General features: G+C 39.9%; 2 protein-coding genes across 4 annotated transcripts in view; one reads left to right on the top strand and one right to left on the bottom strand.

The window, feature by feature from the left end:
• gfra1a (gdnf family receptor alpha 1a) overlaps positions 1-4243 on the bottom strand; it is a 97440-nt gene extending 93197 nt beyond the window's left edge. Inside the window, exons 1-3 of one of the 2 annotated variants that reach the window (XM_040034077.1) lie at positions 3693-4243; positions 2910-3215; positions 2010-2090 (exon numbers count right to left, since the gene is read on the bottom strand). In XM_040034077.1, coding sequence (XP_039890011.1) covers positions 2010-2090; positions 2910-3215; positions 3693-3732 — 427 coding nt within the window. In that variant the 5' untranslated portion in view covers positions 3733-4243. The remainder of the gene's footprint in view (positions 1-2009; positions 2091-2909; positions 3216-3692) is intronic. The other variant, XM_040034078.1, reaches the window with a different exon arrangement.
• A 3122-nt stretch (positions 4244-7365) lies between these two features.
• ccdc172 (coiled-coil domain containing 172) lies at positions 7366-23695 on the top strand. 2 transcript variants are annotated; one of them, XM_040034071.1, is made up of 8 exons: positions 7366-7540; positions 7725-7810; positions 9226-9342; positions 9812-9977; positions 12586-12687; positions 14611-14713; positions 23074-23161; positions 23400-23695. In XM_040034071.1, the coding sequence occupies exons 1-8, from the start codon at positions 7462-7464 to the stop codon at positions 23433-23435; spliced, it is 777 nt and encodes a 258-aa protein (XP_039890005.1). In that variant the 5' UTR covers positions 7366-7461; the 3' UTR covers positions 23436-23695. The 2 variants fall into 2 exon arrangements, with proteins under 2 accessions (XP_039890005.1, XP_039890006.1); XM_040034072.1 differs by lacking the exon at positions 7725-7810 and having other exon boundaries at positions 7412-7540.
• The last annotated feature ends 219 nt before the right edge of the window (positions 23696-23914 follow it).

Here is a 23914-nt window from a genome sequence, read left to right as displayed (position 1 = left end):
TTCAATGTGCCACACTGTAGAAGTGAAATATAAAAGGCTGTCTGAGTGATCAAAAACAAGCACTAATCATTTCTGCCTCGATCCTTCTCCTGTCACCTTGCCCTTTAATTTCCTGCAGAAAGCGCACAAGAGGCAGAGTGAGCGCAGGCTTTCTGTTTCTGTGCTCCCTGTCCTCTTAGCCTTATCCTGCTATTCACTGATTAACCCTTACTCTGCAGCCTTCTTCTCTCACCCGTTCTTCTACACTTTGAATCTCCTCTAATGATAAGAGGCTATTCTCATTCTAGCGATAACTTCCTGCATTATCCATCTTTTCCATGCTCATCACCACTGCACATTCACTCGCCATAGAAAGAAGTCATGCTCACCATAACTGCGGCTTAATGACAGACTCGGGCTGATCGGATATTAGAGTAAGAGATATATGTGGACATAAAGAGGTATCTGGACGAGCACGGTTAAAACTCGTCAATTAATCCGGTGCTTCCCAACCAACTGCTCGGGACCTCCCAAGGGGGTCCTATGATAAATTGAAAGAGGGTCGTGGGAGCATTGAGGAAATTAAAAACTAAAGATTTATTAACATTATTCAAACTTTTCTTTTCTTTCTTTTCTCTCTTGAGCTTATGAAAATCTGTCAAGTCCAAACAATTGTGATGATAAAAGTAATTCACCTCAAAGCTTGACAGGAGGGGGTCACATTAAGGCATTGTTTCATTTGAGGAGAGATGTGATGTGAACTATTAAATTATGCCACAGCAATTTTGCATTTTTCACATTTCTGATCTTTCACTAAAAGAAAAGTAAATACAAACTTGTCAGCCTAAAATCATCACAAGAATGAGACCATAAACCTGTCTGTTCTCGCCCCGGGAAACCACAGCTTTGACTGTCTAGAAGTGGCACCTGCCTGTGAAGTGAACTCTGATACCGTGCCGCATGTGTTTCAGCACCGATGGCCTTTTTCAGACTGGCTGGCATACTAAAAACCACAAACATATGGCGTTTCTCCTTTGAATGTACTTCCTTTTTTTATATAAATAGAGAGTAGGAATAGAAATGATTGAGCTTTACACAAACACTGGCTTTCCATCCAGTATTTCTAAAGAAGATAATTGGTGATGAAGTCGATAACCCAGTCCAAGATTTGGCTTATCTGCATCTTGCCACCCACATTATGATCTCACCCGGCTGGGAGAAAAGCACTGGTTTAGGGCGAATCAGCCTATTGTGAGATTTCACAAAAAAATAAAAAATAAACCACACACAGATGACAGAGGAAACAGAAGAGCCACCTCTCTTTCAAAAGGGGGTCACAATATCAGCCTTGTTCTTTGGAAATGTGGAGGCAGAGCATGTCTGTTTGATTCGTCATGGCGCTGATCACCTGCAGAGTAATAATAACAATGTAAGCAGCAACATGATTGCGCCACATACATACGTCAGCCTGTCTAATACCCACAACAGTCTCAACTGTGGGACCACAGAGAGCCTGAGTGGCTGCAAAGAAGGGAATAACATCGCCATCTAGAGGCTCGAGTCAGCATCTTTCCCACACACAGCTCTGAACAGAAAAAAAAAAATGCTTGTCATGCTCTTCCAAGTTACTCACAGAACTACTCACACACTTCTCAACAAGTGGATTCAAACAGCCGCAACAGGAAGCTGCCCACAAAACCGCAGTAAAATACACCTCAAACAGCAGAGAGGCCCTTCAGCATCGAAAGATTTACCCACTGCTCAATGAGACTCAGAACTATAGCTCCCCATGCAAGGTCACTTCCAGCCAGCATGCAATATTGCTGGGGTGAGAACAGGGGGAGAGAAAGACTGATAGCAGAGATGATGAGGGAGGATAAATACTTGACACACAGATAACCTTCGATGAGAGCATGCACAGCTTGGAGCTTATCTCAACTGAGACAGGTGACAGTGAAACAATGGCAAAATAAATGGCCAGAGATGGAGGAAAAGCCTCCACGGGGCGGAGAATTTTTAAATATTCTTACCTATGATGGGAGCCAGACGGAAAATATCAGACAGACGGCTGTTCACGGGTTCATATGGAGAGTCTTCTAAGAAATCATTACCTGCAAGAAAGATGACAGCATGTTATAGATACGTTTTCAGCCTCCTTCTTGTGTTGTTAATCACCCTTCAACCCATACACTGGCCTGCATGTGACACGGGTTATTTGGGTCAGTCGATATCCACGCTGGCGCACAGCCACATGCTTGATTAGGCAGGTTGGTCAGCTGTGTTGCGCAACTGGAAGTCGACTCGCTGGCGATGAGCTGGATGCAGTTTGGGGACTAAAAGGCCCCCCTGCTATGATCGACACTTTGAGATGGCACAGCTAGCGCTAAGGGGCTTCACGCTCTGTTACCCTCGAGGGAAGTGATTTGAGAGGTCAGAAGGTATCTGAAGCTCAGTAGGACCACGTCTGTGAACCAAGTCAGGGGGGCAAATTTGTGTTGTGCATGATCACATTGGTTGTGCGCTACTTGTTTTTTTTCTTATGTTTGTGGAAGCAGATAAAATGAAACTCGTACTATAGAACTAGAACGAAAGGAGGGCGAGGGCTCATTTCGCTTCCGGAGGAGCTGGAAACCAATCATGTCACCCACTTTCAAGACAGATCAGAAGGCTTAAGCTGTTATAGCTGAAAGCCCTGAGGTGGGGCGGGGGGGGGCTGACTGGGTTTGTGACACCCCCAGAAAATTATAATAACAACATTAGATGACAATGAGCTACTTTTTAAATTCTATGATAGACCTTTAAACTATAACAACACAAATCTATATTTTAATTAGAAGATGGTTAAATAGTTCTAAACATAAATCTGTAGCTCGGGGTCGTTTATTTTGTACAAGAACACACAAAAAAGTTCCACTAAAGTCTAAGCCAACCTTGTAAACTCTGATACATCCCCCAGTAAATGCGCAGGCAGTTCTTCTCCTTCTTCATGCCCCTTTTACACCGGCAGTTGTACAGCGGGCTCTGTTTGAGCGCGTCAATCGCGCTCCGGCACTCGTCCTTGGCTTCCAGGCCGGCCACCATGCTGAAGTTGCTCTCCTTGCCGCCGGCCACGCACTGCCTCATCGTGCGGTACTTGGTGCTGCACGCCTGCTCCTTCAGACACTGCTCGTTGGCCCGCACGCAGTCCAGCCGGGTGGCCCCGGCACGCAGGTTCTCCTCCGCGTAAGACAACACATCTGAAAAATAAAAGTTTTATCCGTCGCGTGTTTTCTCACTTTCCCAGTAAACACTGGACGCTTAAGCACTTTTCAAGCTGCTTTAGGGATTAAACTATTACACAAATATGAGCTTTTATTATGAACACGCCACATGTAGGTCGCCACAAAAGAGTACACGGGCTATTTTTTGGAGCCACTATTTTGGAGCAGTTATGCACATAGTTGCCTAACTGGCACTTTCATTCAGCTGAAAGTAGAGTATAAATTGCTGTCACGTTCACTGTTGTTTGTTGAGGCACTGACAGCTCCTCAGAGTTTTTTTCTTTTTGGAGCAGTTTACTGCACAGTTGCGACCACACTGTACTGCGAGCAGCCGAAGCGTCTGCCGGGCGCCTCTATATTAATAGAGCGCAGAATGTCGCTACTAAATATTTGATGAAACTCTATAATCAATTCGAAGCGAGCAGTTGCTGGTGCGAATCAACTTAAACTTACCTAAAACAGGAAGAAGAACATAAAACACAGCGAGGATCATCGTTTTTCCTCTGCGTGGGAAACAAAACCCCTTGTTGGAACGTAATTTCTTAAATTGATGCGAATTAACAATCGTTAAATTCCCAGGGTACTTCCACTGTATTGAAATCCATTGAAAAGGTGCAGCACTGCGCGCTCCTCTGTATACAGGACAGATCCGGCTCGCCTCATGCGAGAGATAATTTCCCCTCCAAACAAAGTGTCCAGTCCCGATTTCTGCTCTTTCCTTGACTCAATAGAGGGAGAGAGAGGGAGAGAGAGGGAGAGAAGAAGCGCTTCTTTTTTGTCTTTCCCGGGCGGGTTTGTCTTCTCACCGCGAGGAGACAAAGACAAGGGATGAAAGCAGCGGTGGAAAGCGAAAAAACGGGCGAGTGTCCTCCAACTCCAGCCAGTGGGATGCTTGCGTCTGTGCGTCTGAGCGCACACAGCCAACTGGAGTCCCACTGCTGTCTAGCGCATTCAGCAAGGAGGAGAGTGCCAGCTTCCCCCTCGCGCTAAAGTACAGTAATCTGATCATAAATTTACAATGATAGACCTTCCCATCAGAGCAACCCCCCCCCTTCTTTTACCACAATCTCAGCACAAAAACTCAATCGTGAACTTTTAGCCCACTTAACTCAATAATGAACCAAATAATGTAGAATATGCTTTAGCGTTATGATCCTTTTGTTTTTAATAAACTTTCCATGACAAGTACTATTAAAATGGCCACTTTTGGTGTATTTTAACTGCTGCTGCGTGCACGTGATTACATTTAAAATAAAGGGAACCGACTTTAACAACCATTGATGTGAATGTGTGTGTGTGTGTGTGTGTGAGTGAGAGGGGGTGTTCACATTTGAGTGTGCATAAGCTGCACTGATGGGGAGAGGGCAGAGGGCATGGCTCCTGTGTATGTTTATGACATGATTAATATAGCAACACGTGTAGATGCTTATATGGCAGGGTTTGTTTTTGTTTTGTTTTGTTTTTTAGATGTGAAGCACCTTTTGAACCTGGAGCGAGAAGGTGGGACGGATGTATTTCAGCTGTTTAGTCAATACTCCACACATATCACGCATTTGTGACTCCTCCCAGCTTCATATCGTTTTCATATTATTTGCAAATACCAAGATTAGAAGAAAAAAAGTGTCATGCAACAGTAGTTACCAGCTGTGAAGACAGAGGACTGTTGCGTGTTTGCTCATGTCAGAGGTATGATATAATGTTTTTGATGGCTGACAGCAGCCTGACAGCGCTGAGCTGAGAACAACCTGCCCTCAGTCTGACACAGAGGAGAGCGGACACTGTCGCCATCTGTTGGTGATTTGAAAGAAAAGTCACTTTGGTGCTTCTGGTGATGGGCAGCTCAATTTATTGTCACATGTATAGAAAGGCAACAAACTGATTATTACAAAAACAGGGATGATGCATCATGGAACTGCACTCTTCCTGTAACTCATTGATTGCCTGTATGGTATATTTAGGGGCTAATCCACTTGGATAAATACGTATGTCAAGGAGCCGCTCTCTGCATTAACGACTGAGGCTGAATCAATCACGCATCCTGCGCCCACAGCAGTAAATCAACTGCACATATATATAGAGAGAGGCAAGGAGCAGGTTCATTCACAGATGGGCTGTGAAGCAACTGATTTGAACATCAGTGACTTATCCCTTATTGAAAAAGTCCTGGATAGGTTGGTACAGGTCAATCCTGCAGGCTACATTGACATGACACAGGCCACGGATATTATTAAAAAGAGAACATGACTGGAAAAGAGACAGAAAATGACATGAACGGCAGTCTCAGTCCGCACTGTGGGATAATTGTCTGCTTACAATTTGATGACTTTGCTGTTCTAACGTCTCCAAAGGGAAGCTTGCCAGTCAGGGGGGAGGCTCAGGCTGGTGATTTATGAAAAAAGCCCTAATCAATATTTGATATTAATTTTGTAAATGAATGTCAGAATGATGTAGCCCTCTGGTCGTTTAACTGTTTCACGCAGTAATGTGTTTTATGGCACCGGATCAGAGGCTTTTTCTTTTCTTTTTTTTACTAGAAACCTGGTCAAAGTCTGGAATTGTGTGACAAATGTAGGCAGCAGGTGTAGATGGATTACTCTGAGAAAGCTGACTGCGCCGATACAGCACTTCATAACACTCAACAGTCAGGCTGAGTGGGGACTGATAAATGTCAGTGTACTGCCGGTCACTATAGTTAGGCGGTACTTCTCTAATTTATATTACCAGCAGATACAGGACAAGGATGATGACTCTGAAGAAGGAAAACGTCAATTTAATTGCTGACTTGAAGATTTAACACAGGTTGAGTTGTGATTTATCTGATAAATCCATGAACTATCTACAGTTAACTGAGGCTATATCCAGGACATAAATAATTAGCTGATTGATTGTGGGTTTTTTTGTTTGTTTTTTTAAAATTTGTATTTACTTAGCGAGGATAGGTTAATTGGTAACTCTAAATTTCCCATAGGTGTTAATGCGGGAGTGAATGTGCGAATGGTTGCCTCTGTGAGGGTCCTGCACAGTATCTTAGCTGCTCTTCTGGATGGAAACGTTGGATGTTGTTCCTTGGATCTGTTGGAGCCACTGGCCTAGCTTGGGGGTCACTGCACCTAACGCTCCAATTATCACTGCGACCACTGTTACCTTCACCTTCCACATTTTCTCGAGCTCTTCTCTGGGCCCTTGGTATTTGTCATGTTCATGTTCCGTCTTCCTGATGTTGCTATCATTTGGTATTGCTACATTTATCATTATAGCCGTTTTTCTGCTTGTCCACCACCACAACTATGTTCAGTATGTTAGCTTTTACCAGTTTGTCTATTTGTATGATGATATTTGTGGGTGTTACATACTGTGCAGGGGCCTGTCCTTTCATGATGGTTCCTCCTCTTGGAGGAGCACAGTATGTAACACCGGCAAATAGAAGAAGTGGCTGATATTGAGAAATCCTACCAAGGGCTGGAAAAAGCTGAACTGAAAGACAGCACAGAGGCACTAATCATAGCAGCAATGGAACACGCTCTGAGTATAAGGTCAATAGAGGCTGGAGTCTACAACACCAGGAAAGACCATGGGGTCTTGCCTGGTGGGGTCCTGCCTGGTGTTAGGACATGTTTGCAACTGTGCAACGTCCACTTGTTCATGTCCACTTGCCTGAACTTGACCTAATGTCTAGTAATGTGACTCACTGATTATGTGTGTGTGTGATAAAACCATTTCTTTTTCTTCTTCTTCTTCTTCTTATTATCATTATTATTAGTAGTAGCGGTATTTCATCAGATTTTGTACTGCGATAATGGAGGGATTTTCCAAATATAGAATCTATAAGTATAAGAGCATAAAGTATAAGATTGATTGATTTATTTTCAAAGGAACAATCTTTATAATATTTAATGTCAATATCATGATATCAAATGTCAAATTTAATTTAAAATAACTGAATAAGCAAAACTAAAACCAAACATTTTAAGGACACAATAAAAGTAATGACTCCTGACTGAAAACTATGACTACTAAAACTAAAGCTAAATATACTGAACTACAAATACAAATTAAAGTTTAACAACAACAAAAAAAAAAACTAATTAAAAAATGTTGCAACAATGTCACAATTATAATGAGCTAAGTCAGTCATTCAGACTCTTTGTCCTGACAGAAACGAGCCTCCTTAGGTTAGATGGTCTGCTAGCTAACTGTCTATTGACCCAGCTACTAAGCCAAAATGAGTTTGGACACACTTTTTCAACAAATTCTTTTAACTGAGCAACAGTTAGCAGAACAGACACAAAAAATCAAGGATGGTAAGTTTTGTTTATTTCTCTGGATCTGTTTTTTTTTTTTTTTTTGCTTAATTATCACTCTTCAGCTAGCAAATAAGCTAACAGCTAAACGCTAGTGACAATGCTAAATATGTATCTATACAGGCTACTGTATTTTAATGTTTAATGTTGCATCATGTGATGTTTTTTCAAAAATGTTTTTTAGTCAAAATAGCCATCATCAGATGCAATGAGAAGATAAAGAGTGTCACTGAGCAGTATGGAAAGAGCAAAGAGGAACTTGATGAAAAGGTGAAACTGTTGCTAGTTGATGCTAACGAGTGAATTATATATATTTTGTGACCAGAGGCAAAGCCATAGCACTGTTTTTAAGATGCTCACATTTATTAGATTTTAGATATAAACCATTTGGTTCTTCAAATAACCCTTTGTGTGATGGTAGCCGTAGTTTACTGAGCTTAAATTCATCATATATAATGTCTTAAATGATCTTGAACCGTGTTTATTAAATATTTACACACTAGCTGTAAAATCATGTCACAGGGTGATGGAAAGTGTTCACTTGTTGCACTGTATTTTAGAAGGAGCCCCTGTAAATTGGTCTGTTTTATGGTACTGTGATTTATTACATAACAGCTTTATGTTTACACAGCTCAGTGCAAATTTCAGAGGTCCCATATTATTAATTTTCTAATAAAAATTAGTAAAATGTTGTTCCTGGGATGTTTTACCTGGGATGTAACATAACACGTGTGTATGTATAACAAAAATAATTAATATTTAATTTGTTGTGGTTTCCAAAAGGAAAGAGGCCATTCTACTCATCATCACCTTTATAAAACTGAAAAAATACACACATTGTAAAATATAAATAGAAAGTGATTAATTAAAAAAAAAGCAGACATTGAACTATCAAAGCAGCACAATGCCACATTAATCTCTACATTAAATGGCTAATTTCCCCAAATAACATTACTGAGACCTTTAGTTTGTGAGATATAATGCCCCATTAAAAATAATTTAAAAAAAAGAGGCTCTTTGGTTTTTTCACAAATATTGCAAGGATCACACCATGCCCTACTGATGATTTGAAACACATGGCAGTGGTATCTTTTTTTCTTTTTTTTTTTACTATTGAGACTGTTTACATTATGCAGATATGCAGGCTGTGTTTACTGCACAGTGTGTTTACAGCTCTCATGATGTAAGGTCTTATGGTTTATGAGAGCTGTCTTAAGATAATTACAGTGTTTATAGGACTTGGAAGCTGATTGTGCTCACTGAAACATGCTGCACTTTAGTATTACAGCAGAAGAAAAGCGAAGCTACTTTCTCCTCTTTAGCTCAAGAAACAGACTGAAATTACACCAAAAGTTATGCCCAAGGCAAGAATCTACCTACATAATCGCTCTTTCTTTATGTTTATGATATCGATTTAAAAAGAAACCTGAATTGTTGCTGAACTAGTTAACGAAACAGGATGTTTTTAGTTACAGTTTCAAAATAACTCCAGTCATTATGTCTGTCTCTAATAATCAGGTATAGAGTATATACTGATTGTTCCAAACTAGAACTTTGATCTCATTTCACCCCGTCTGGTATCAAGTGATGTTGCTCACATACGAAGCATCACCAATCCATCTCCCTCGCTGTACATCTGTCTGTCAGCCTGTGTGTCTTGATCATCTCCTGTATTTATGCTTCAGGCTCAGCAGTTGTCTGCAATGAGGCTGCGGTGTGACCTGGCAAAGAAATATGAGAACCAGATGTTAAAGCAAATTGAAGAGCTGCTCTGTCGGAAGAGCCACCTCAGGGATCATCTAGTAGGTTGAAGCCTGGATCAATACTTATCTCTCAAATTAGACAGGTTGTATCCAATATGGATACCTCTTCAGCTTTAATAGCTTTAACTTCTTGATTGAATCACAGTACTATATAGAATGACCCGATCAATTAATCAGTGAATGCACAGATCAAAAAAGTGGTACCCTTCAGAGATGTTTGCATTTTCGTAGAAACTGAGTTTGACATTTTAGAATTGCTTGTTTAAAATTCCACAGGTATTAAACTAGGTTATGTAAAAAATAATGTAAAATCAGAGCCTCATTTTAGAAGCAGAATCCCACCAAAAATGGTGGGATTCTGCATTCTACACAATAAGCTCTTAGAGCAAAGATTTTCTTTTTTTCCAAATGTTATCATAATTATACAGTAACATTAAGTCTGTAGTACCACAAGGTCTGTTAATATTGTTGTTAGAAGTATTTCCCATGATCCTCCTTTTCATACCAGACCAAGATAAAGATGGTGGCTAAAGAAGAGGAGGAAAACTTCCTTCAAGAGATCTCAAGGTTTAACAGTGACTTCAGTCTTAAGGCGAACAGAGAAACAGTCTTCAAGAGCCAAACTCACACTGTGCTCCTGGATCTGGAGAAGGAGGTGGAATCGATACACAGAGGTCGTAAAACACTTTACTGTAGTGTTTTCAGGGAAGACAGAGGTTACATGAAACAGATGTGGCCCTGAATGCTGCTCTAGAAATTCTTAGTTATTTTAGAAATGGGCAAAATAGATCTCCAATGCCTATAATTCATGAAAAAGAACGTTTTCAAGGACTCCATGCAGCACACTCTTTCTGCTTCTGTGGGAGTTAAGAGAGTGAGTAGCAGCGAGGTGCTAGTAAAGAAATGCACTTGATTCACTCATCATTAACGAGTGTGACCACCTTAATAAAAACAGAAATTTTGCCAGCTTGCTCATTTGGAACATTTACCATAATCTTCCCAGGAATGGATGTCCCAACAAATTCACGCCAAGGTCAGATCGTGCAGCGTTTAGAGCAGCGGTCCCCAATATTTTTTGAGTCATGGACTGATTTAGGTCTGACAATATTTTCACTGAACGGCCTTTAAGGTGTGTCGCAGATAAATACAATAAAATAAAACCAGTACCGGTACATAAAAAAGACGATTTATTCATAACACATGAGAAAAGACCCAGAGAAACCAAGTTAACGATAAAAACCCTTAAAACCATAAATTTCACACCCGAGCCTCAACTCTCGCAGCCCGGTGGGGACTGCTGGTTTAGTGAAACAGCTAAACTTCCTACAGCTACATCTCAGACTCACTTAGCATGTTAAATGTTAAAGTTCATGGCAGTATAATTAGAAAACGACTGAATAGCTATGCCTATTTTGGAGGGGTGTCCTGATTTATCTTAAAGACTATGGCATTGAAAAGCCCTTGAAAAGGGCTTGAAAAGTTGAACAAACTAAAGAACTTCAGGATCAATGTCCTTTGACCAAATTGTAGATATCTGGCCATAATGCACACCACCCTATTTGGCAAAAACCAATGAAAGCATCTCAGCACGAACACTGCAAACCATCTGTCAAGGACGGTGGTGGAGGGGGGGATTATTTGGGCTTGTTTTACAGCCACCAGCCATCTGTAAATAGTCACTAACATGTCAGGTCTAGTTGAGTATTGATTTAGTCCGCAAGTAAAAAGCCCTAATTTGGCAGATCAGGTGATCTCATTGCCAGCTCACTGCTGGTTGGGAACCAAAATCTCATATCCCGATATAAGACATCTATCGTCCCGATAACGATATAAATCACAAAAATTTATCATTTTTTGTAAATTCTGTGAATCTCAGGCAGCTCGACTTGCGTGAAGTGTTTCCAGCTGCGCGTCCTTTACCCGGAGCCGAGTGTTTTAACCGATGCATGAAACTATACATTTTTAGACATAAGTTGTAACGGCCGCCGTTTTCTTTGTATTTATTACACGGCGTGCTGTGGGGAAAAGCCTGTTCTAACGTTTGGGTCTAAGGTTTATTTTTTAGCACCTGGCGGCTCTTTTTTACTCTCATCCGTAAATAATCTCCTCTTTCACGTGATTCAGTTTATTTTGAAAAGTTTCAACAGGATCTTGAGCTTTATTGTGAAAGGTTTATGTGGAACATAAACAAGCGGACACGCGAAGGTGTTACCGTCGCTGTTGCTAATGACAACGCATAAAAACAGGTGCTTGTCCATCAGTAGTGTGGTTATATTACATTTAAGAGAAAGAGAGAACTTTAAGAAATTAATATAGCCACTACAGTGACCATCAGAACGATGAAAAAATATTGTCGTAAACAGTTTATTTTGCGACACCACGAAACAAATGATAGCGTAAAATGAAACGATAGATGTTTTTATATCGTCATCCGATATATATCATTATATCGAACAGCCCTATACCCTTCTACATATTCTGTTTGCAGATCAATGTCCTGTAAGATTTTCAGGATACTATATAAGCTGTTGCCACACAGCTGCAAGCTGCTTTGCAACCCACCTCCTGCCCAGCTTATCATTTTATAAGATAAGATAAGATAAGATAAGACTTTATTGATCCCACAACGGGGAAATTTTTGCGTCACCTCAGCTCAGGTACAGATATATTCTTTTGACTGAAGTGGTCCTGAATGAAATGAATAATTGCTACATCTACTGTGTATGAGCCCAGACATCTCATAGTAGTATAACAGTTGCCTGCTAAATATAGAAATGCAAGAAACTATATCTGTTTAAACACCCAAGATTCCAGTATAATCTGTGTTAAGTTGGTTAGTGAGCTCAGGACTTATATTAATTATATAAGCTCACACTCAAACACCTGGCGTTTGCTGCACTATTAATACTTGTGCTGTGAACATATATATCTATTAAAGTGTGGTTAGATATTTAACCACACAAAGGTAAAGTAAAGGTTAAATATCAAAAAAGCTTTTAGAAAACAAATTTAATGTAACAAAGGTTTTCTTGACAGTTTGAAACCAGCCAAACAAAAACACTGTGTTCATGTTTTAATGTAATCATTAGGATAACTAACAGCTCTTATACAGGCCTAATATGAAGTGATTTAAACTCAGGTTGTGACCCCTATGACAACCGTCTTTGCGTTATGTATTTGTATTTTTGTCCAGCAGTATACATTCATTATAGAGTTTCTGGTGATTATTACTCAATCCATGAGAACCTTTGCAGATTTATCTTTTCCTCTTCTATAATTTAGAGAAGGAGCTGATGAGCTGCACAAACAGTCACATGAGCTCCATTTCGGAAGAGAAGAGAGCACTCCTGCTTGAACTACAGAGTCTGAATGATATCGACGAAGGTGAGCAGCGAAGGTTCATTTTATGCAAAACAGACCATAGCCATATTTTTAAAAGGACCTCTGTAAGCTCCTTTAATTTTTCCACATGCATTCACACAGCCTTTAACCCAGACCAGCAGTTATTTTATAATTCAGCTGGTCTGCCAAGGCAGTTTAGTCTTGAGCCCAGATGTTAGACCTTCTACAACATATTTCTGGCTCCATGAACAGGTTGAGCGGGTGTGCTTGCCGTGTTTTTTAAATCTGAGTTAAGGAGGCTGTACACACACATACTGTAATAAGTCCTTTCTAAGAAGAGGAGCCAAACATTCCATGTCAAAGTAAATCCAAAAGTCCACAACTTTGTTTCTGTCCAGGGTTTTACCACATAAAATCCAAAAGGTGAGGCAGAACAAAGTCCAAAAACCAGTCTGTACATGAAGAGAATAAAAATGAAATAAAGACACTGGCAAAACAAAGCAAGAAGAAAAGCTTATACTAGAATTATGAGAAAGGGCTGGAAGTCTTGACTGCCAACAAGACAATCTGGCATGGAACCAATGGGAAAGGGAACACACACGAATACACAGGTGAGTAATTGGCTGATGTAGAACAGGTGTGAAAGAAAACTGGCAGCAGACTGAAAAAAGTTAGCAATTAAATAAAATGTAAGAAAACGGACAACAAATTAAAACAGGAAGTGAGAGAAAGAACTTAACAAAATTCAACGTACCATCAAAAGATTAAGAGTGAAAAGGTAGTTGGTACAGATGACATACCTGTGGAGGCATGGAGCTGAGCTAGATGAGAGATTGTGTGAGCTCTCCAGAACCTCACAAAGTCTTAGAGAGTGAGAGGATGTCTGAGGAAAGAAAAGTGGTGTCAGAATTAATCATTTAAGATTGTCATTTATGCTTAGAAATATATATTCATTCGTATGCTGATAAAAATCATATCCTTATTAGGTCTGATAAGATTCTGTGTGCACTTGTGTACCATGAGATGAGAGGAAGCAGTCTCGACGTTATAATTCCATTATAGCTTTTGAAACCAGACTGTCCTGTTCTGTTTTCTTAAAAGTACAAGAGTTCACACCTTTAAATGTGAGTTTGAGAGTTTGAGATATGACCTATTGCAAGTTCCTGTTTTTATAGTTTAGCAAGATGCTTACTTTTGCTTTTCTGCATACAGTTTAAGTTCATTGAAAGGTCATATGTCTATGTATAGAATGGCTGGAAAGTTGAGGAATCTTTTCCTCAACTTTGATTGACTTCCCTCGCGAGCCACAAACACAGAGAGTGCCTTCTCGCCTTGTTTTGTCGTGCAGTTGTTGGTCTCGTGTTCCAGCGGGGTTTGTGCCTAGATAAACCCAACAAGTGGTGTACTGGTTCAGGCTTTCAAGAACAAGGGTGATGTAGCTGTAGCTACTACAGAGGAATAAAATTGATGAGCCATATCATGACGATATAGAATACAGATATAGAATATAGTTATGATATGGTCTCAAGACAGGAACTGCGTTACTCCATGAGTAAGTCATGTATGTATGAGAGAAGGAGAAGCACAGACTGGCTGCAGTGGACAGTTTTTGTTGTTTTTAACATTTAGTTTCACTTCACTACAGAGAACTTCTTTGTCTTTCATGACTTTGGTCTTCTTTGTGGCAGGAGCTTAACTAAAAGATCGACAAACACAGAAGCGTAGCCCACATAGCTGTTTTTGGCACTGCCCTCTTGGTGAGGGTACACAGCTGCATGACAGTCTGCAAGCTCTGCGTAGGACCAACACACAACCATACCAGTCCCTTTAGAATAAGAAACTTTAACAGTTGTAGTGTTGTATAATCCAAACCTTGTTCTATTGTTTTAACTGTGTAGCTACAGCATGTGTCTGTCTTCCCTGAGTGACGTCGTCTTATGTTTGATTTATTACTCCTGACTGCAGACCTGGATCGGCAGCTGAGTGAGGCTGAAGCAATGACAGAATCTCTGAGATCGGAGAGCCAGTTTGTCAGTCAGAAACCTCTCACTGACAGCTCCTGTCTGAGGTGAGTGCTGGATAACTGTCTGGATGCTGAGGCAGGTTTATGCATTTGGACACATAGATGGAATCTACAGTACCAGATTTACTTGCAGTTACATCATGTCACAGAATAATCTTTGGGAGGTCCAACACAGTAAATATTACAGATAAATAAGACACAAAAGAGCAGAATTACATAAAAACACAGCATTAGGCTTCTCAGCATTTCATTAACAATATTTCCACAGAGATTCCTGGCGTTTTAAACATTCCTTGCTGAGCAGCTGTGATTTTTAATTAGTTGAGAATTTTGTTTTGTGAATGCTGTCGGAGGACTCGGTGTTCAGAAGCACAACTGCTGTCCCCTCTCTGCAGGACCCTGTGGTTTTCTTTAGTGTAACTGCAAAAAATTCCATCTCAGTAGTGGTATTATCAGCTTTGGTCATTCTTACAACGGTAAATGTACTTAAGAAAAAGACAGACGAAAGAAATGCTGCAGAGCCAAGCATTCTGGCTTTTAAATTAAACTGTTTACAAATGGGAGATCTGGTTCATACCAAGAAGGGCTGAATAGACCAGTAAGCCCAGTTCTTGTCTTGCCTTTTTCTCCATCTTGATCCTGCTGGGTAGAGTCCAAACATAGAAGTGTAAATAACAGCACATTAAGGCCATTTGGTTTAATTAAGGCTTTGATCTGGAGTTTATTTCATTTTGTCAGCAACTGGAGAAAAACAACCAACTGAGGCTATTGTGATTGATATATTTATTAGTGGTGACAGTGTAAAGCTTAGCATTCAAGCTAAGTGTTTAATCAGCTTTGGTTTTAGTGGAATAATACATCATGCTTTAACCACAGACTGTATATAAACGATGGGCATAGTAATGCATCATGTTCATTTAGTAAATTGCTGCATTTACAGTAAAATAGATGTTAAATCAGGGTATGATGGATACTTTGAAATCTACAAGTAGGAGTCTGCAGTTTCCCATCGATCTCTGCTCACCGCATTTCACAAAGTGCTTAGCTCGAGGCGCCAAAATGGAGTCTGATCTCGTGTCTGCTGTCTGTGGCTTTAACTGGAATAATCTATAAAGGAATTCAAACACACTCATACATGTCACATGTAGAAAACCATGTTACACAGAAGTCTGTTTTTTTTTTTTAGGTCACTTCAATAGTTTGGATTTCTCTAACACTAGTTCTTTGACTTTCAAAGCAAATGAAAAGTATTGAATCTGTTACCATTAAGGCTCCTCAAAGGAAACTTTAGGGAGACTGCTTTGTCAGATACAGTTATTTCATCATTCTTTTATCTTCTAGTGGGTATGAGCTTTATTGTCATGACTCGTGCTGTGGCAGGCAGAATGTAGGACCCAGATGCAGGACTTGAAACGAAAGGTGTAACTGAAGGAGGCAGCTTTAATGGCTGTGCAAAACTCAATACAAGAAAACATAAATAAAACTAGAAATATATAAATATAAAAATAGAAACTTTGGAACTACAAACTAAAACTAGAAACTCAGAAGAACCATTTAGTGATAAGGACCAAAAAGGCACAGCAAGACACACAGCGACATAAGGTAATGACAACACACGGACAGACGAAAACACAGGGCTTAAATACACCAGGAAGTGACGAGGGAATTGGAAACAGGAGGGAGACACAGCTGTGACTAATCTGACCAAACGAGACAGGGTGGAAGCTAAACTGAAAACAGTGAACGCAGGACATAAGACCGCCAAAGTAAAACAGGAAATACAAAACAGGCAATCCAGACGCAGACTTGACAAGGAGACACGGATGACAGGGAAGACCGAGGAGATGCACGAACATAGAAACCAGGAAAGAACAGACAAGAAAACATAACTGACTTGACACAGAGAACACAAGGGAGGCACAGTAACAAAACCTAAGATCTAAAAATCACTAAAGTATAACCAGAAATCACTGAATCAAATAATATTAATAAACATAAACACTGAGTCACCAGACTCAGGACCGTGACATTTATAGCATGACATATTGAACTCTGTTAGTATCATCAAATGTTATCAGGGCCTAAATAACAACAAAAGGAGGCACTGATCATAGTAATTTTCACAGCCAGAGAAAACAGTCAACAGCACAATATAAAATTGAGGGCTGACGAGTTGCTTGAGAACATTAGATGACTGTTTTAGTATCCTGTGTTCAGTTGGTGTTAGAAAGCTAACATTAGCTACTTGTTAACAAGTTGCTACAGTTAGCCAAGTCACTTGGACACTTTCAGTGTAAAATGACCTGAACACTCTCAGAAAGCTTCTGAGCTTAGCTTCCATGAATGTAGCAGCTTAAAAGTGACATTTGTTTGAAAGAGGACCAAACTCGTGCTTCACATGTAGGAAAGCTAAGCATCAAGATCCCTCTGTGCTCACTGTTTTCTCTGTCCGTTATATTACATTGTTAATAGTTGTTAATCGGTGCAGTTCAGTATTCAGTTATAAATATGTGGGTGTCACAGCCCTGGGTTCTCTGTTTTTGAACTCCTAAGTTGTGTTGACGATTAATCGTCTTTAGCTTGATTCTTTGTTTATTTATTGCGTTGTCACTTTGGTGCTTCTGTTCCAGTTACTTTGGTGTTTATAGTATTTGTTCTGTCAGTTAAACGTGCCTCCCCTGTGCTCCCCATGTGTAGTAAAGTCTCTGTCACTTTGTTAGTGCTCCCCTTTTAGTTATTTCCCGTATTACTTTGATAGTCGTTTGTCCGTATGCTTTAATTTTAGTGTACTTTTCGTGTCTCATTGAGCCATGAGCAGTTCCACGTCACCTCCTGTGGATTTAGTTCCTTGATATGTCATACTGTTTCCCATAGTTCCTGCTGTTTTTGATTTTTCGGATTAACCTCTAGTGTGTCAGATGGTTATTCATGCAGTTCCTGTCTGGACATTTTGTACCAACACATCCTTCTCCATTGAATAATCAGTCTGTGTTCATCCTGCTAAGATATTTAAACTGAAATCCATAGCCTTTGATCCATGTGGTTTTCATTTAGCCTTTCTTTGCTTTTCAGTTTCTTTATTCTATTTTTCATTCATATTTTCAGTCAAATCTTTCTAACGACGTTGTTGTTGTAATTTAAATCTGTTTTTACTTTGTGCTGTAGCCGTAAAGCTACATGTCTTAATGTTTCTTATTTCTCAGTAAGTACAAGAAAAATATATACATGGATTTTTCCCCCTGTTCTGTCTGACAGTGTAACAATCAGAATTGCTGTCTGAAGGCCAAAGAAAGGCCAACAGTGGTCTGCGTCATAGTTATATTTTATTAGAATTTTATTAGGATTTCTTTATTTTGGATTATTACGACCATAACCGACAAGACTGGGGATGGAAAAGAAAAAAAAAAAGAAAGAAAGTGAAGTTGGAGAGAGAGTTAACATAAAGACTGAGAAAAAAATAGCAGAGAAGAAAAGAAAAGAGGAAAAAAAATGACAGCATGCCATGCCAAGCGGCTGCCAGGAAGCAAACCAGTACACACCCGAGCACCCAGCCCCGGACACCGGGAACCACCAACGCAATGGCGGGTTGGGGCACTGGGGGAACCTGAGATGTTCTTAGAAGAGAAAGAGTCTTAGACCTGACCTGACACATAGGCATAGACAAACAGGCACCCACAGACACAAACACGCATTCCCTTCCTTACGCACACAAACACAAGAATTGTGAATACTTAAATATAAAACTAAACACTAAAAAGAAGCGGCAGAAAGCACCCGGAACGACATTTAGGACAGAGATGTGCTCCCATCGCAGTACAGATGGACAGTACACAGTATAGATGCATGGCATAAATTACATTCTTTCCTACAGAAACGTATTGAAACAGGTTCACCCTGTTGCTACATTGAGAGACGTCCTTTATTTAATTGAAGGTTGGAGATCAATAGTGTTCCAGGAAGGAAGGGTCATTGTTGTTGCTGATGCCGCCACTTTGGATAATGTCCTCTCCACAACACCACGGATCAGTTTTGTTTCAGGTTTTGAAATAAAGATATTAAAGAGGAGAGGAATAAGGGCGTGTAAAAAACATTTGCTTCCCTTTGGTGTGCTTTATTTATATTTCTCTATATATTAATCTTCATGTGCGCTTCCTTTTTTTGTTAGCCCACCTTTTGTCTCTCGCTCTCTCTCACTCTCTCTCTCTTAGTATCATCTTAAATCATGCATGTGCGTGGCATGTCCTGTTCATCCATCAGCCTCATTAAACATACTAGGTCCTTCATTACCGCTGGGCTTATTAGCCCCGGGAAATGCTGAGGATGTAGCTTTGGCGGAGACACCCCCTCCTGTCGTAGCCATTCTTATGATCATCCATTCTGAACTGAAACCATCAATCCTGTCTTTAGCCACTGCAGCGTCTCTTTAAAACGCATATTTAACTCTCCGCTTATTGATTGTTGGAAATTGAATGCATGTCAATTTGAAAGAGTGCAAGAGTCATTTAAAAAGTGTTCAGTGTGCAAAACAGTGGCTGCTGGTGCAGACTGGACACTGTCACAATAGAAAGATACTTGAAATATGCACCTATGTGATTGGAATCGATTATATAAGAGCTGTATGTATTTTATTATGTGTTGGATTTTCTTCACTGACATATTACTGGCAAATTATTTATGAGTGTTCATTTAAAGATGTCATAGCTCTGTAGAGTTCCAGTAAAAGCCAGCAGAGACCACCAACAGCCAAAATGCCAAATGAGTATTGCTTTAGGGACATTATTGCGTCGATTGAAGCACAGCCTGGTCGCCTTAAAAATCGGATTTGTAAGTTCCAGAGAGAAGTGTAAAGTTTAAAACGCGTCTGTTGGTTTTCAAACTGTGAAAATGCAATTTTAGGCAGGCTGTTTTATTGTTTCATTAACTTCCAATAAAAGAAGAAACGGTTCGTTCGTCTTCAATTCAGGTGTAGCTCAGTATGGATCCTCCACAACTGCCATAACAGTTCAATCACAGCCAAGGCGTCACGCTGCGTGGATCAAAGTCCAATGGTTTATCAGAGACAAACTGAACTGAGTAACACAATTGTATGTTTATGAAATTATAGTGTGAAATATTAACTCTGCTGCCATAAGCGCAGACTGCTTTTAAAGGCACAAGAAGAAGTTTGTTTCAGTCTGTAACTGAGGCGCAGCAGTCCATAAAGTTCACATATGTGATTACGTTCAAGTGCATTTTTGATCTGTCTTTATCTGATATACTTTATGTGATTGCTTTGTTTAAAACTTGTCATTGTTATTACATTTCTTCCAAGATATTGTGCTATTTTGAAACTTACAGTAGTAAGTTCTCCTTTTATAATCTGGTTTAAAAAACACTTTAAAACAGTTTCACATATACAGTGAAACTTGCCCAGTTTTATTAGGCATAAATCACATTACACGGCCATTATATATTTTGTAAATGCATTTTTTACACATGATTAGGACTTAATATTTTGTCCCCAATAGCAAAAAATGGTTCCATCCATTTCTCCATTTTTTCCCGTTCATGGTCGCAGGGGGCTCGGGCTGGAGAGACAGACAACCACTTACACTCACATTCAGACATATGGTCAATTTAGCAGAGATTCAGATCATTGGTTCACCTGACATGCATGTCTTTGGACTGTGGGAGGAAGCTCACACAGCCACAGGGAGAACATGCAAACTACGCACTGAGAGGCCAGTTAAAACCCAGAACCTTGTTACTGTGAGCCAAAGGTGCTAACCACTGGACTAGGTCACCTACTAACTGGAAGGTTGGCAGTTCGATTCCAGTTTGCATGCCAAATATCCTTGGGTAAGACACTAACCCCATGTTGCTCTCCGATGCATCTATTAGACTATGAATGTTAGATAGAAAGTGTTTTTCTTCGGCCTTCACCACATTTAACCTCCATGTTTTAATCAGCAGACTTTTAAAAACAGTTTGACATGAACAAAAATCTTTTGGGCTGGATTCCTGACTTTGCCCCTGGACTGGCGTCACACTGGGTTGCGTGCTTTCACTCTTACCCTTTGTGTCCTGTATCAGAGTGGGTGTGGAAGCAGGACCATTTAAAAGTATGCAGATGACTCTGTTAATGTTAGACTTTACCTGACCACGCGCATCCTTTGCATTATGAGCTTCAGTTTCTTCTGGATGAACACAGTAAAACCAGCTTTGTTCCTGTGACCATCACTCAGATGAACAAATGATAGTTTTTGATATCCTACATAAAGCAGTGATTTTGGATTTATCTTCTAATTATATTTTATTCTTTATATTTGTCGTCTGTGTTTGTTTTGAAAATGTGCATGTGTGGATGGATGACTCACCTGCTGCAGACGAAATCTGCCTACGAGTACAAAGTAATATGACCCTGGCTGAATATGCAGATGAGGCGTCATCTGTCTAATTCCTCTCTTTTTATCATTTAGAAAATGTTGTCCAAAAAAATCTGCTCTTGCAACATTTTTAGGAATAGAAAGTTCTATAAATCAGAACATAGATGGGACTAAAACGTCAACTCTGAGTCTGAGGAAAACTATTTTTTAAGAAAACGTGACCTTTTAAATATGTGGAGTGAAAAATTCTGCGTATTTCTTCTGGGGTAAAAAAAATATCATGCTCTGTGTGTAGCAGCTATGATTTCCTAGGAAAAAGTGAACTAAGCAGTGCGTATACATATTTGAGCTAAAGAAAAAGTCTGGATTTCCAATTACTAATTGAATTTGCACATCAGTAGTTCAGCTCTAACCAGACTAAAAAGCTTTCTGCTGGTCTCAAAATGTTTCTTTCTTTCATTGACGCATTCCTTCTGCATCTGTGTGTCCTCATCTTTTATGTCTCTTTTCACCTGCAGCCATGCACTTTAACGCACCCAACCCGCCTTTAAAAATTTCCATTTGGATGATTTTGGTGTGAGAGAAATTGCTACACTTGATTTATTGCTGTCACTTCATTTTATACTTAGAAATTTGTCCCTCGTGGTCTTCTGTTCATCCTTATATCTGTGGAACAAGCTCCAGGAGACATTACTAAATACACAAAAACAGGGAGGATGCAGTGTTGACTGCAGCTTTGTGGAGGAGCCGAAGAGTCTAACATTTTAGGCTGTGAGTGTTTGTGCTTGTCTCTACACTCCTCCTCTTCAGCTGTGACATTTGTCATACATGGTGTACATTTTGAATTAACAGCACACAATTATGCCTCATGCGGTTTAGTCACTTTTATCAAGTACTGCAGTCCCTCGGTCTGGCTTCATTTTCTTAGTGTGCCACAAAGGTTACATCATGCAGGATCTGCTGATCACAGAATGATCTGTTACCGGTTTTGGCAACAAGGCGTTGGACTTCTGAGGCTTCCACCTCTGAACGCTGTCTGATACATAGAGCACCAGAGCGAGGGTTACCCCAGTGACTCATTGTAGCTGAGCCAGTAGATGCTTACTGGCAAAAGCCTCCCCAAGGCCAGTGTGGGGCCTGGTAACCCTGTCCTGGGTGAGGTATCGTGGACGATTTTTCTCCTCATCATAGCTCTGAATCTAAGATGGGTGAGGCGTTCAGTCATTTGGAACAGGGTTAGGTTACAGAAGCTACTCCTCTACATCAAAAAGAGCCGTTTTAGGTACGCGTCTGATCAACATGCCTCCTGCGTGAGGTGTTTTGTGCATATCCAACTAGAAGGAGGCCCAAGAGCAGACGCACGGGAGAGATTATGCCTCTTAGCTGGCTTGGGAATGCCTCTGTGTCCCCCTAGGAGGTGGCTGGGGAGCAGGAGGTTGGGCATCTCTGCTCAGACTGCCCACACTTTTCCCTGCTGACCCAGATAAATGGCAGAAAATGGATTGGTAGGATCTGTTTCAAGATAATTCATCAGTTTCAACTCATGTAAATGTATTGTCAGTGGTTGCTGGGATACAGTAAATTGTAAATACCTTAGTTGAACCATAGTCCTAATCCAGTAGTGAAATTGTTTTTGTGCAAACAGTCACCGAGTCAAACGCTGTGATTTATGTTGCACGTATAGTTACAACACCTCGCTCTGAACATTCATCTGAAATGTCAAACAGTCAAGTAAACTCAGACTTCAGGGGAAATCTGTTTAACAGATGGCAGCTATTGTGTTCATTTTGTTGTTTTTCAGAAAGCATTTGAAATATTTTGTGCATGTGGATTCGGTGTTCCCACCATTATAAATACTAGAGGGAAAATTGTATTATGTTATGTATTTCTTTTATTTTGAACACAATAACAAAGCAAAAGTAAATATAATGATAAAAACAATATACCAGAAAAAAATAAGCAGTTTAAACTCTACATGCAAAAATGAAGTTTATCCAAATGTTATGTTTTGTTACTGACGTGGTTTTATTTACTTGCCAGGCTGAGGAAGGAGCTGGAGATAAACAAAGAAGGACAACTTGAGCATCTGCGAGAGGAACTAAGCTCAGAAATTCAATTCCTGCAGTCAGTAAGTTGGTGGCTTTTATTTAAATTATTCCATTTATTTTTTTCCCTTTTTTAGCATGACACAGTCATACACAGATGCTGTCAAACTTGCTTAGAAGTTTTGAAAGGTAGTTGTGGGCAAACTTCCAAATGTAACACATGAGCTAAAATGCATATCTTTATTCATTTGCAAAACATTTGTCATTGTCACATTTGTTCTTTGTAAACCTATTTTTTTTTCCTTTCTTTTTTAATTGCAGAAGCTGGACAGCAGCCAAGGGGCTGAGAAGTGTTAGGTTAGGCACGCTGATAATTTGCAAAGTTTATTTTGTTTGTCTTATGTTCAAAAACAAAGATGCTGATGTACAGACGGTTAGTTTCTGCTTCCCTGCTGTCTTTATTCTTCTTTATCTCCTAAGAGTCTTAACTAAGCCCTGGATAATATTTGTTTTTCTATGTATGGATTGAATATTTTCTTTCTGTTGGTCTTTACACTTTTGTGCCCATTTCTGAGATAGTCAGAAATCCCCCCCCTAAAAAAAAGTTTATTAAAATGTATGAATCCTTTTTTCCATGTGTCTAATCCTTGCTTATAACACCAACAAGTTATATAAAAAAAATATGATTCTTATTAATGTAACTACTCACAAACACGTGCAAAAAAGGTATTCAAAGTTTGTCCCAAAAGTGATTTTATATTGCCCTCTAGTGGATAGAATATGGTATTGCGACATTCCAGTCCAATCAGATCATGCCTACTGAAACAGCAGGTGAA

This window comes from Simochromis diagramma, unplaced genomic scaffold (assembly GCF_900408965.1).
Source record: "Simochromis diagramma unplaced genomic scaffold, fSimDia1.1 OVJJ01000176.1, whole genome shotgun sequence".
In the NCBI taxonomy this organism is placed as follows: domain Eukaryota; kingdom Metazoa; phylum Chordata; class Actinopteri; order Cichliformes; family Cichlidae; genus Simochromis; species Simochromis diagramma.
The sequence above is the reverse complement of the archived record's forward strand: the minus strand, read 5'-3'. Positions and strand labels throughout refer to the sequence as shown.